A 12999-nucleotide genomic window follows, 5' to 3' on the forward strand; every position below is an offset into this window, starting at 1 on the left:
TGAAAAGAGCAAAAACAACTTAATCTTGTTTACTATGTATTTGGACCCAAAACCAATTCTCAAAATCCAAAACGAACGGGGCCTTGAACTATGCATTGAAGTCCTCAGTCTTCCTATGGGATTGTTAGGACTATCCGATCTATGTGATTTTGGGGTCATGGCCCACCAAAATACAGTCTAGACCACATGCATCTGGGCTAGACCAACATATTAGTCCCTGATACCCAAGAGCCCATTTATGGCCCATCATTTTTCACCAATGTATGACCCAAGTATATACTCATTTTAAGCAACTGTTAAAATGGATTATATGTAACACGAGAAATGATATTTCCCACACTAGCTCAGTCATTTTACATTTTTACGTACCCTTGATATTGCCTTTGATTTAGAGATTCTTTTTGCGGGTGGTTAGTGCTTGAAAAAAGCAAAAAAGGGGGACTCGAGTGACCATGTTTTAAGAATTGGACGACTCTAAACTAGAAACAACAGAGATATTGTCATTTATTAGAAGACAGAGACCACTGAGTGTTACATGGCTCTCACTTACTAAGTAGCCAAGGTCGTTGGTGGGCAGCTATCTATAGTACAAGCAAGCACATCTTTGTATTCTCTAGTGATGGTGAAAGAATCATACACCTTCCCATCACTGCTCTTCTTGTATTCAAATAGCAACGAACTGTGATTAAAAGCTGTTAACTTCACAAATCCAAAGTCATAATCCTTGAACAAACTCCATGCTGTTTGAAGGTCAGTGAAGGCAGAAAGGTGACTCCCTCCTCCTCCCGCAACCACGTGAATCGTCCCATTCACAATCCCTGAGAAATTTGATGTCTCCGAGTTTACGCAGATATTCTGCATTGCAACAAAACAAAAGAGAACAACACATCATAAGAAAATCTACAAAATTAAAAGAAGTTTGTACAATGATAGAGAGACAAGCATAGATATTTCGTACCTCATATATTTGACAAGTTCTTTCGTAACTGTGGACGTGACCGAAGAAAGCAATATCAACTCTGTATTTTTGCCATAATTTTTGCAGGCTACTTCTTCCCATGGGTTCTTCGAAGGAACCCTGCTCAGCATACCAGGAATTGGAAGAGTAGCCGAGAACACGATGGGCAGCAAAGATTAGCCATGGTTGCTTTTGCCTGTCTGCTTTAGCAAGACATTTCTCGATGAATTGGTATTGTTCAGATCCTTCTCTCCAATCGTGTTCAGTGTCTGCTATGCAAAAATGGAACATACCATAGTCTGCAGCATACCTGCATAAGAAATTTCCATGTTATTAACTTAATGATTTATTCTGAAATAATACTAAATGTTGTACAATTTTCATACCAGTACTTGGCCCGATTTTCGGCCGGAACATAGAACATGGTTTCGGCGGGCACCCCACATTCGCCGCCAGAATCTTCAGTTGGATAGAATGATCCTGAGTCCGGCCAATCGCGCTCATGATTACCACTAAAACAAGATCAAGGAATTTCATGTTTAGAATAACACATCCCTATAGCTATATTCTGATGTAATCCTTGAATATCTTGTTCACATTTCAGTAATCATATTTAAAGCTTGTATACCTTGCCACCATGTATGGTACTTTAGAAGCAATGGGCTCTACCATTTCTGTGAACTGGTCCCACTGAGAGAGAAACCCATTTGCATAAGGCATGTCTCCAATATGGAACACTATGTCATAGTTCTCCAAGTCCTTTATAAGTTGGTCTGTGGTGTTGAGAGATCCTGGCTGATAGTTTTGGTACTCGTTAGAACCATCACGTTCAGCCTGAGAAAAGAGAGAGCTTAGCATTTGTTAGCAACTTCCATCTGTAGTGGCTCACACAGAAGATTAGGTGTAACGCGATCATCGAAAACCACCCGATCGAGATCGAACCTAATCAATCTCAACCATGGGGATCTTAGGATCAAGATTGGACGTTTTATAATGCTCGCATACACGAAGATTCGGTGTAAGCTATCGCTTGAAAACTGATTGAACTGAAAGAGAGAGGCTCTTACCTTTCCAGTATCACCGAATATTATTACTCGTTGAAGAGAATTTTGCCCAGGAAAAGGAGGCGCTTTAAACGAGTAATTTGTACTCCAAATGTATGAACCGTTGTATAACCGATGACCGAGTCTGTAAGTATACCTGCATTGGGAATATGTTTTTTCAATAAAATTTTCTGAAGAAACTTAGAAAACTAAACATAATTCATTCATTTTTGATAGAGAGATGATTATGTCTTTTGTTGGATTTTGTTTCAATTTTATGTTATTTTTCGTTTTCTTTTCTTTTTTAACCTGGAAAGATAACGACTCCGGGGCGGATCGGCAAATTTATATATAAAAAAGTTGGGACCATGTTGATGGAATTTAATAAGATGGAGAATAATAAGAGATTTCCAAACTCGGTTCCTTAATAAAATCTATGAATTGTTGAACTAGGATTTCAAGTTGGTGTTAGGGACATTTGGTATTGTAACTAGTAAAATGACAAATAGTAGTAAAAAAATTATGGAAGTACCCAAAAGTTAGGTATAGAAAAAAGAAAAGAAAAGAAAAGAAAAGGATGCCGACATAAGCGCCCCATGGCTGTTCTAAATTTTAAGTTTTGCTAACTAGGTTTCAATCGACCACATGAAAGCTCTAACTATTAGCAAAAGTAAAATTTAAGAATGAAATTTATCAATTCATACTCAAGATTAGGCCACAATTCCTTCAAAAAGCTGGTATGAAAAAAACCGGGCTCTCTCCAGCCAACCGTTCGTGCTGGAGGACCTGTATGAAAAAAAGGAAAATACAAAGGTTAACATAAGTTACATCTAACAAGAGAGAGAAGAAAATACAAAGTTAACACAAGTTATATGTAACAAGGGAGTCCATTTTTATTTTATTTTTTGGATTTGCTAGCCAATTTCGCAGAAGCCAATTCATTTAATTCATATGAGGTGGTTGTTCTCTGACAAGCAAAAGCCTGAAATGGCTTTCCGCGAAATTGGCTAGCAAATCCCTTTTTTTTATATATTTAGGTTAACGGAATACAATTTTTTCATATTCCAAAATAACTTGCAACTCAACCAGTGCATTGCATGAGTGTGTATGTGGAATGCTAAACTGAAGGGCATTCTTGCAAAAAAAGAAGAAGAAAACAACGACAAGGACGCTCCATCGGACCATCTCACCTAAGTGCATTTATATATAATAGCACAGAATTAGCACAGAAAATATAAAATCAAAGGAATAATAAATGCACTTTGATGAGATAGACCAATGGCGGCACCCTTGTAACTGGTTTTTGCAAGGGTGATCTTCAATTTAGCATTCCTCAACACAAACATATATATATATATATATATATATATAGAGGAAAAGGATTGTACGCTCGAGTGTACCAAGCTTATGGTACGCTCGAGTGCCCAATCACATGTGGGCCCACTTTGTTAGGATGATCCAAAGCATTCATTTGAAAGGCCCTTACATAGATGGGGTGTGTACCAAAAATCAGCTACATAGGATTATCCTAACCCATCCAATTGTGGAGGTCAAAATGGACAGACACTGTTTGTCCACAAATCTGCCCATTTTTGCCCTCTACTTTTGAAGGGGTTAGGATGATTTAATGGAGCTGATTTTTGGTACACACCCTATCTATGATAGGGCCTTGCAAATGAATGCTTTGGATCAGCACAAAAATTGTGGGACCCATGTGATTGGGCACTCGAGCGTACCATAAGCTTGGTACGCTCGAGCGTACAATCCTTTTCCTCATATATATATATATATATATATATATATATATATATATAGAGAGAGAGAGAGAGAGAGAGAGAGAGAGAGAGAGAGAGAGAGAGAGAGAGAGAGAGAGAGAGCCCTTACCACACATGCTGCTTTGTATGAACGTAAGTGTTCCAGCAGGGGAACGTATTTGAGTTTCTCCCTTGAATCCCCACTCAACAAAGGGAATGGCCTCACTAATATCATAATCGCTTGTCCAAGTCACTGTCATCTATATTTACCACCTTATATATTGTCATATCATCTCTTTTATACACCGAATTTTCATCCAATTTAGCAAATGAAAAAAAATAACTTACTTCGTCCCATGACTTCCCAAGGGCAAGACGTGGATAAAGAGGAGCCTTTGGATTTGCAAAAGCTATAATGTTTGAAACTGCCACCAACTTTGGCTGCAAATTCCATGAATATAAAGCTAGTAAGAAGTAAGAACCATTTAAAATTCACATAGGTGTGTCGTTACCACAAATGCCCCATGTTTTACATGCATGGCCATGTAACCATGAAAAATTATTCCATGAAAATATGTAAGACCAACTGTGTGAGGGGCCGAGATGGAAGGAGAATGAGAGATTTGAGCTACAAGGAGATGAGAGAGCATTATAAATCCCTAAAAATAGTAGAAGAAAATACTTACTTAAAATCAGTTTTTTATTTTCCTAATTTTTAAGGAGATTTTCATGCTCTAGTAACACCCAGCGTCTCAAGTTTTTCCCTCTCCAGCCCATCTCCCACAACTGACCATATAAAAATTCCTTGGAATATTTTATTCAAGGTTGCTAAACATGTCCTTTTACCATCTTAATAAAATAAAATGTCATTGAAGAACAGCATGAGATAGATGAGGAAGCTTACATTAGAGAGACCACCAGAAAATAAGCCGAATGCAAAGTCGTAGCGCTGATTGATTAGACGGAACTTCAGAGTTCCTTTCCCAGTTTGTGCATAATTTGTAGTTGAATAATTTGCAAATTGGTACTGCAAAATATAGAATCGAGGGTTATGTGTTATGTAGAAATACTTTAAGTCTATTAAGGCCATTAGGTTCCAAATTGGGCAGGGTCGGGCCGGGCCGGGCCGGGTCGAGCTATTTCTGAAAAACGAGTTGGAGTGACCCGATTACAAGGTAAAATTTCAACTTGATTAATACCAAACCCGAAACACTTACAATCCTGCTTTTAGAAATCCAAGGTACTTTGGACAGGCTGATCATTTAATAATTGGACCAAGCTTGAGCCTAGGATGCTTGCCACAATGCCTGACCCAGCCCAATGGGCTGATCGGATCTGACCCGATTGCAGCCCTAGTCATAGATCTACCAATTATTTTAAAAAGAATGAAAATTAAACTATCTCCGAGTTCAAAACATTTATAAGCACAAGCAAATCCATACCTTAATTGGGGCGGTAGCTAATAATGGAGTCAGATAGCTCGGATTTCCCATGCTGGGGACATATGTTGAAGCACTGCCAATTCAAACGGTTAGCTTCATAATCTAACTACTAAGGCCCTATCCGTTTTGAATTTTGAGAACCAATTATGAGTCCAAAACTGATTATTGGATGCTAAATCAAACACAAATTTGAGTCCAATAATCAGCTTTGGACTCAAAATCCAAAACGAACGGCGCGTAAAAGCTCAGGATTCCATCAAAAGAACATGGCTAGTTATATTGGCTACACAAAATATTTTGACTAAGGGGCTCTTTTGATTACCTCTAAAACTTAATTATTTGCATATAAGGTTATTAATCATTATTACTTTTAGATGATATAGTTAATGGCTTCCAAAGATACCCCTATAATTCATTCGCAGATAATAACTTAAACGGAGATGATATTTTCACCCCCCGCATTACGCATGTGCTCCCCTTATAAGGTTGACATCCTTATCAGAGGAGCGCATGCGTAATGCGTGGGGTTAAAATATCATCCTTATTTGCTAATAGGATTGTTATTTGTTCTTGATCGGATCCATTGATTCGATTGGGACGAAGGTCCTACCAAATGGTACTTGAGGACAGGTTGATCAAATTATCATAGGCTCTTTGATCCATCGAGCCTCCTTTAGGGTTCCCTCATGCAGAATGAAACCGTTGGATTTCTGTAGTCCTTTATCTTAGGCATGTGATGCCCGTGCGTGGTAGGGGCCGACCATGTGGGCCAACTTCATGATGCTCAACATGATCAACGGTCACGATTGAACATAGTCGGGTCCATATTGGGACCCGTGATCCTGACCGTGTCAGACCTAGTCCTTGTACTTTTGCAAGTAAGGCAAGATTTTGTTGGTATCCAAAGCTAAGATTTTACATGGTGCGTGCATGTGAAGTCTATTATTTTTGTACAAAGTACAGTGGGGCCACTTCAAAGGATGATCCATGTAATATTTACATGGTGCGTTAATGGGTTGGGCCACAAGTAAATGGTTTGTACGAAGTAAATCATCTCCATAGAATGATCCTGACCGTCTGATATGTAGAGGGACTGTACATCATAAAACCTCGATCTATGAACGGAGGAGATGATTTACGAGCTATAGTCTATTTAAGTTGTGACCCAACAAATGAGCGGTCTGGATCATCCATTGAATTAGGCCCAATGAACTTCTGAAAAAGACAGATCACAGGAATAAAAAAGAAAAGAGTTACTTGAATTTGGCGGGTGAAAAAACTGCCAACCAATCGTCTGCAGATGCATTGGAGCGTCCAAATTTCACAGTCATCCATTCAGTATTTTCCCCCTGCATTCAGACCATAGGGCTTCAGAAAGGATATTACAGTTCTCACAAGGCTCTTCGCACATGTTATTATAACATTGCAGTGCTGATTAGGGCTGCAACTCGAGCCGGGTTTTACCCGACCCGCATCGACCCGACCCGACCCGAAAATAGCCTGGGTTGGGTTTAGGTTTCATGGGTTTTGGGTCGAGCCGGGTTGAGCATTCAAAAGCCCGCATGAATCTCGGGTCGAGCCGGGTTTGAAGGGGCCCGACCCGACCCGACCCGAGTTACATAAGTTATAGTATGTGCATTTTTTTCTATTGTTAGTTAAAAGTTAAAAGTGAAAAACCCACGCACCCACTGTTATTGTATGTGAGTGTAATTTCTGTTTCTATGAGTTGAGTTGATTCAAGTGTTTGATTCAGCATTGTTTGATTGTAATTACAACATTGTTTGATTACAGCATTGTTTGAATCAAGTGTAATATGAGTGTAATGACATCATTGTTTGATTCAAGTGTAATGTGAGTGTAATTTCTGCTTCTATGAGTTGAGTTGCCTTGCCAAATAAGAATTTTCCTTAAAAAATTGCGTCAACGTGAAAAAACCCGACCCGACCCGAACCGACCCGAGATTTATCATGGGTAGGGCCGGGTTTGGGAATCGTGGGTTTTCCGAAAAAAAACCCGACCCGACCCGACCCGATATATTTCTTGGGTAGGGCCGGGTTCTCCAAAGCCCGACCCGCCCGACCCGAGTTGCAACCCTAGTGCTGATATCATTTCCCAAGAAATATGAATCTTAGATATACTCTCTTATTCTCTCTCCCACACACACACACACACACACACGGGCTGTTAAATCATGCTCTTGATTTTCTTTTCATAAATTCCTCTTTTCTTTTTGTTTGAATGTCGTTTGGTTAATTGTTATTTTACTTTTATAAATGTTAAGTTAATGTGAGGGTATGGATCCTTCCACCTTCTTCATGAGAATTTTCTAGAGGATTCATTAGCCGATTCTAGCTAGTTTGGAATAAAGGCTTAGTTGAGTTGAGAATATGAGGGTACGGAGACTTTTAGATTTGGTTTTCTGGGTTCAGGGTTTTGCCCTCAAACTTGTGTAGATTGGCACTTTTTTTTCCCTGTATATTCAAACAAAAACAAAATAGGATTTTTTTATTTTTATTTTTTTGGGCGCTGCCTGTGGGAGTGGTTCACTGCTTAGATTTTATCCACCAGAGGGGGGGAAATATAACCCACCGAGGCGTTGGCTCTTCGGCATAAAGTCACGAGTTTGCTCCCTGTTGACGAATGTTTGAATCCCGCCCCCGACCTACCTAATACACGTGGTCAGTGGGTCGTTGCACGTATCCGTAGGGACTAGTCCTAATTCCGAAGGGAGTGGGGACATCCTACGTCATTAAAAAAAAAAAAAAAAAGAGGGGGGAAATATCATTTCCCTTTTTTCTTTGTGCGTGTAGATTCCCACATTTTTTTTTTTTGGGTGTAAATTCAAACGTTCAAACGTGAGGCCTGCATGGCCGGTGGCGTCCTTCTAGAAGTGAGAAGTCCAAGGAGGGCGTGGATGGCACGGCTGACCCACCTCGGGTTTACCAAATTATTATTAAAAAGTACTAAAAAGGTGGGGAGAATCCATTGTCATTGTCATGTTACTATGTAAAAAACGTAGGGACTATCGCAATTTGTTACTATCACGGGACAAGTTTATCAACGTTATTTTTAAGGCTGCAACTCGGGTCGGGCGGGTCGGGTTTTGGAGAACCCAACCCTACCCGAGAAATATCTCGGGTCGGGTCGGGTTTTTTTCGGAAAACCCACGATTCCTAAATCCGGCCCTACCCATGATAAATCTCGGGTCGGATTTTTTCACGTTGACACAATTTTTTAAGGAAAATTATTGTTTGGCAAGGCAACTCAACTCATAAAAGTAGAAATTACACTCACATTACACTTGAATCAAACAATGATGTAATTACACTCACATTACACTTGAATCAAACAATGCCGTAATCAAACAATGTTGTAATTACAATCAAACAATGTTGAATCAAACGCTTGAATCAACTCAACTCATAGAAGCAGAAATTACACTCACATACAATAACAGTGGGTGCGTGGGTTTTCACTTTTAACTTGTAACTAACAATAGAAAAAAATGTACATACTATAACTTATGTAACTCGGGTCGGGTCCGGCCCCTTCAAACCCGGCTCGACCCGAGATTCATGCGGGCTTTTGAATGCTCAACCCGGCTCGACCCGAAACCCATGAAACCTGAACCCGACCCAGGTTATTTTTGGGTCGGGTCAATGCGGGTCGGGTAAAACCCGGCTCGAGTTGCAGCCCTAGTTATTTTTGTCTTTCTTTTTTGTAATGTAATGATACAAAATCAAAGTGAATTTTGTATTAGGAAAGTGGAGAGTTTAAAACGTGGAGGGCCGTGCATGCACGTGCATCCCACAAAAATAGTGGCACCCACATTTTTGGGGTGACCCAATCCATTCATTTATTAGTAACTGGTGTAGATAGGGTGTGCCCAGAAAATCTTTTCCATACGATGATGTCCTATCCCTTCGATTTTGCCGTCCATTTTAGACCTCCACAAATCAGAGGGTGGGATCTTTGCTGAAACATGGGCTAGTGGTGTTAACATTGGGACCCGTGTAGAACTCACCCTTAAAAGCTAACACTTCCGCATCCATTCGCTTTTCCTATATGGGATCTTTGCTTTCGCATATAAACCCCAACCGTCAAATGGATCCGGATGGTCTAATCGATCACAAGGATCCTAACATTGATGGATAGGATTTAGGCGTAACGACTAGATCGGACCGTATCCTTTGGATCCATAACCATGTAGCCACGAAATGAATTCTAGATTCGAATGGAGCCTATCAATGTATGAAAATATCCTTTGTAATTTTGTTCCCTAACGACTATTTATGAGGAGTATTTCCATAATATTTAAAACATGAGGAAGTCTAAGCTGAAGGGAGCCCTTGCAAAAAAGAGGTGAAAGGGCTCTCCTATTGGCTGCACATCACCATTGGCTGTACAGTTCTTGGTTATTGATAGTTAGTTTGGAAATATTAACAACTAATTAGAAAAGAGATGGTGCTCATATCTTTTCTCAAATTCAATTACTATCCCACAGGTTTTCAAGACCCCCATTACATTAGAAACTAAAATGGTCTTCATCTAAATATATATTTTATGATTTAACGATTTTCTAAATAAATAAGTGAAGAAAAACTTGCGTATCTCCATTAACAATAAGCGCATGTTAGCATAATTCCATTAAATGTATTTCTAAATCTTACCTTCAAGCCAAGAACATCAGGATTAGCTTTAACGTACGCCGACTTGTGAAGTTTCACTACTGCCTTATGCATAGCAATCTTAGACAGAGGCTGTATACCCATATGATGTTGGTCTCCTGAGGTTGCAACAGCCAAACAAAGGAACCAAAAAATCATGTGCCATTCCTTCTCCATTTACTAAGACAACCACCTTATCCTACACCCCCTAGAACCTTAACCTGCACCACCTCAAAAACAAAGAAGAGATCAAAGAAAAAAAAATCAGGAAAAGAAGCCACAAACACTGTCAAACCCAACTACATTAGCCTACACCCCCATGCGACCTTAAACTGAACCACCTCAAGATCAAAGAAGAGATTGTTACCTAATTAACCAAACAGTTTGGCTGTTGAGATTTTTCAGAGATTTTTATTTTAATCGTTGATTGATATCAAGAAATATCAGGGGTCTTGTAAAATATCTTATATATCTAGATCAAAGAGAGTTGCTGGGTAGGAAATAAGAAGTCAGGAAAATAAACAACAAAAAGTGGAAAGGGGCATTGCCTGTGGAGGAAAATGGAAGGGAAAGAAAGGAAAAACTCTATAATGATTCTCTGCATTTTGAGTCTTTGTGGATTGGATGAGGTTTTATAAGCATCTTTTTTTGTTTTTTTTCGTAGGTAAGCTGGGATTGAACCCGTGACCTCTAGGTTAAAATAGTGAGTCAGTGTGGCTGCATTCGCATGCAAAAGCCAGCGCGAAATGCCTCTCTCGGATGGTCCCTAGCAAATCCATGTATATAGAAAGTTCTATAATTGTTGTGACACAAGATTTTACAGGGTTGGATACCTCTAGAAAGCTGCAGGCCTTCATATTTGAGCAGCCTAACTTTATGTTAAAATTGGTAGCAGCCATAGCAAAAGGCATTTCGCGGTTGTTGTCTCTATTCACAAGGTGGGTGGTCTGAAATGCGACAGACCAGCCTCAAAATGTCTTTTGCGATAGACGTTAGCAAATCCCTAAATCAAATATAAAGCAAATATAAAGTGCTGTACGCGCCCACATCCAATAAGTTCACTTCTTAAATATATCATCTAAGGTGAAAAAAAACACCCACGTGGACAGCTCGCCCATAGGGCGTTTGATCCACGTGGCAGTCAAAATTTTCGTTTTCCATAACATCCCGTGTATCCCACGAAATAAGAAGCAAAATAGAAAACGCAACGAAATCCAACCCTGATTTCTTTGCTGATTCTGTGCTTGATAGAGAGAGAGAGAGAGAGAGATGGGATAGTTTTGGAAACCTTACGTATTACATTCTAACCCTTTTTCCATTCCAAACTCTAAATACTAAACCCTTAAAATCAGCAACTTAAAATTCTTCTCTCTTTCCAAAATTGCAAGATTTTAGAGATTTAGTTCCACAATTTTAGCAATTCTATCACCATTTTTGGGCTTCTTCTCTCAATCTCGATCTCTCCTTCCCAGTTCCCTCTATTTCTCTCCGTCCCCATTCCTTTAATGGAGAAAGAAAAGTTAGCCAGGTAACTTTTTTTTGCCAAGTAACTTTTGTTAATCTTTCACTCTTTCTATCAATAAGTGTGAAACCATCCCCTAAGATAAAATATGAGTTTTAACACACTTTCCCATGGATTTTGAGTTTTAATTTATTGGGTTTTGCTAAGGGCACTGTTAAGGAGCATTTAAAGCACCTATTTTCATGCACCCCCACGCTTATATCCTCAAACACATTTATTACTGGAGCAACGATTTTAATCGAGACTTTATTTCCATAATTACAATTTCAACAAAAGAGGCTTGGGTTTGGTTTTTACAAAAATACTCTCACCATGACAAAATAACAAGAATACCCTTATCTCATAAAAGATAACGAAATATCCCTACTTAAACCTCATGAAAAATGACAAAAAACTTATATCTTATAGAAAGTGTTAAAAACACCTATCTCTTCGAAATAATAATAAAAAAAAAAACTCATATATCATGGAAAATAAAGAGACCCTATCTCATAGAAAATGATCAAAGGACCACTCACTCATAAAAAATGACCAATACACTTATATCTCATGGAAAATAATAAAAATACCTATCTAATGCAACACAATTTATATGGTGGACGGCTCTGCACGTACGTGCAACTCGAAAAAAATACTGGTGGCCGCATTTTTTTTGGTGATCCAACCATTCATTTTGTTGGGCCTTGATTTTATTCTCTAATTCATATCTAATTTTATTCTCTAATAAAATCTTCTCCATAGAATGATCTTAACCTAGTTGATTTGAGGAAGGATCAAAATCTTCTCCATATAAAAAAACTACATAGATCGGGGGTTAGGATTGAAAAATATTTTCTAGGCACATCCCCAACAAATGAAAAAAATACGTGTGCCGACATTGTTTGGGTGGGTGATCCAACCATTCATTTGTTGGGCCCTAATGTAGATAGTGTGGGCCCGTAAAATCTTCTCCATAGAATGATCTTAACCCTTTGATTTGAGGAAGTTTAAAATGGACACCACAATATAAAAAAAATGCATAGATTGGAAGGTTAGGATCATCGATCCTATGAACAGAATAAACTATCTCATAAAAATGACAAAAGATACTATCTCATGAGAATGACAAAAATAAACTTATCTCATATAAAATAATAAAATATTTCAATCTCATGGAAAATGGGTTAAGGTACGTTGGCTATTATCTTTTATGAGATAGGTTATTCTTGTAAAAACCAAACCCAAGCCTCTTTTGTTGAAATTGTAATTATGGAAATAAAGTCTCGATTACAATCGTTGCTCCAGTAATAAATGTGTTTGAGGATATAAGCGTGGGTAGGGCTGTTCACTATACGGTTATAACCGAAATAACTGACCGAACCGAATTCAGTCGGTTATTTCGGTTCGATTAAATGGTAATTCGGTTCGGTTTCGGTTTCTATTACTAATCAATTTCGGTTCTCGGTTTCGGTGTCAGTTTTTTTTAAAATAATTCGGTTAGAACCGAAAAACCGAATGGGGAGGATTGCCATATGCTATTTTATTTGTCCCCATCTTTTCCCTTCCTATGCTCATTTGTTTTTTAGTGAATTAAAAAATGTATCACTCATCATTGCCTTTCAACAGCTTTTGAC

At 38.7% G+C, this 12999-nt stretch overlaps 1 protein-coding gene across 2 annotated transcripts; it reads right to left on the reverse strand.

The window, feature by feature from the left end:
* Positions 1-480: 480 nt before the first annotated feature.
* Positions 481-10536, reverse strand: LOC143860561 (nucleotide pyrophosphatase/phosphodiesterase-like). Of its 2 annotated transcripts, none has more exons than XM_077371255.1 (13): positions 10413-10536; positions 9868-10085; positions 6455-6546; positions 5198-5270; positions 4660-4782; positions 4104-4196; positions 3886-4015; positions 2706-2787; positions 2026-2158; positions 1587-1792; positions 1345-1470; positions 959-1268; positions 481-855 (listed from the first exon to the last, which is right to left on the reverse strand). In XM_077371255.1, the coding sequence occupies exons 2-13, from the start codon at positions 10039-10041 to the stop codon at positions 550-552; spliced, it is 1848 nt and encodes a 615-aa protein (XP_077227370.1). In that variant the 5' UTR covers positions 10042-10085; positions 10413-10536; the 3' UTR covers positions 481-549. The 2 variants fall into 2 exon arrangements, with proteins under 2 accessions (XP_077227370.1, XP_077227369.1); XM_077371254.1 differs by having other exon boundaries at positions 10232-10481.
* Positions 10537-12999: the final 2463 nt, after the last annotated feature.

Source organism: Tasmannia lanceolata, unplaced genomic scaffold (genome assembly GCF_043159265.1).
Source record: "Tasmannia lanceolata isolate RefF3 unplaced genomic scaffold, GAP_Taslan_0.1 ptg000037l, whole genome shotgun sequence".
NCBI lineage: Eukaryota > Viridiplantae > Streptophyta > Magnoliopsida > Canellales > Winteraceae > Tasmannia > Tasmannia lanceolata.

Bases quoted from the DNA above. Each gene is read 5' to 3' on its own strand.
- LOC143860561 (XM_077371255.1), bottom strand. From the start codon at position 10,041: ATGGAGAAGGAATGGCACATGATTTTTTGGTTCCTTTGTTTGGCTGTT. The intron at 6,547-9,867 runs GTAAGATTTAGA...GTCTGAATGCAG, and splicing joins CTGATGTTCTTGGCTTGAAG to GGGGAAAATACTGAATGGAT. The intron at 2,788-3,885 runs GTAAGGGCTCTC...TTTTTCATACAG, and splicing joins CATACAAAGCAGCATGTGTG to GTCCTCCAGCACGAACGGTT.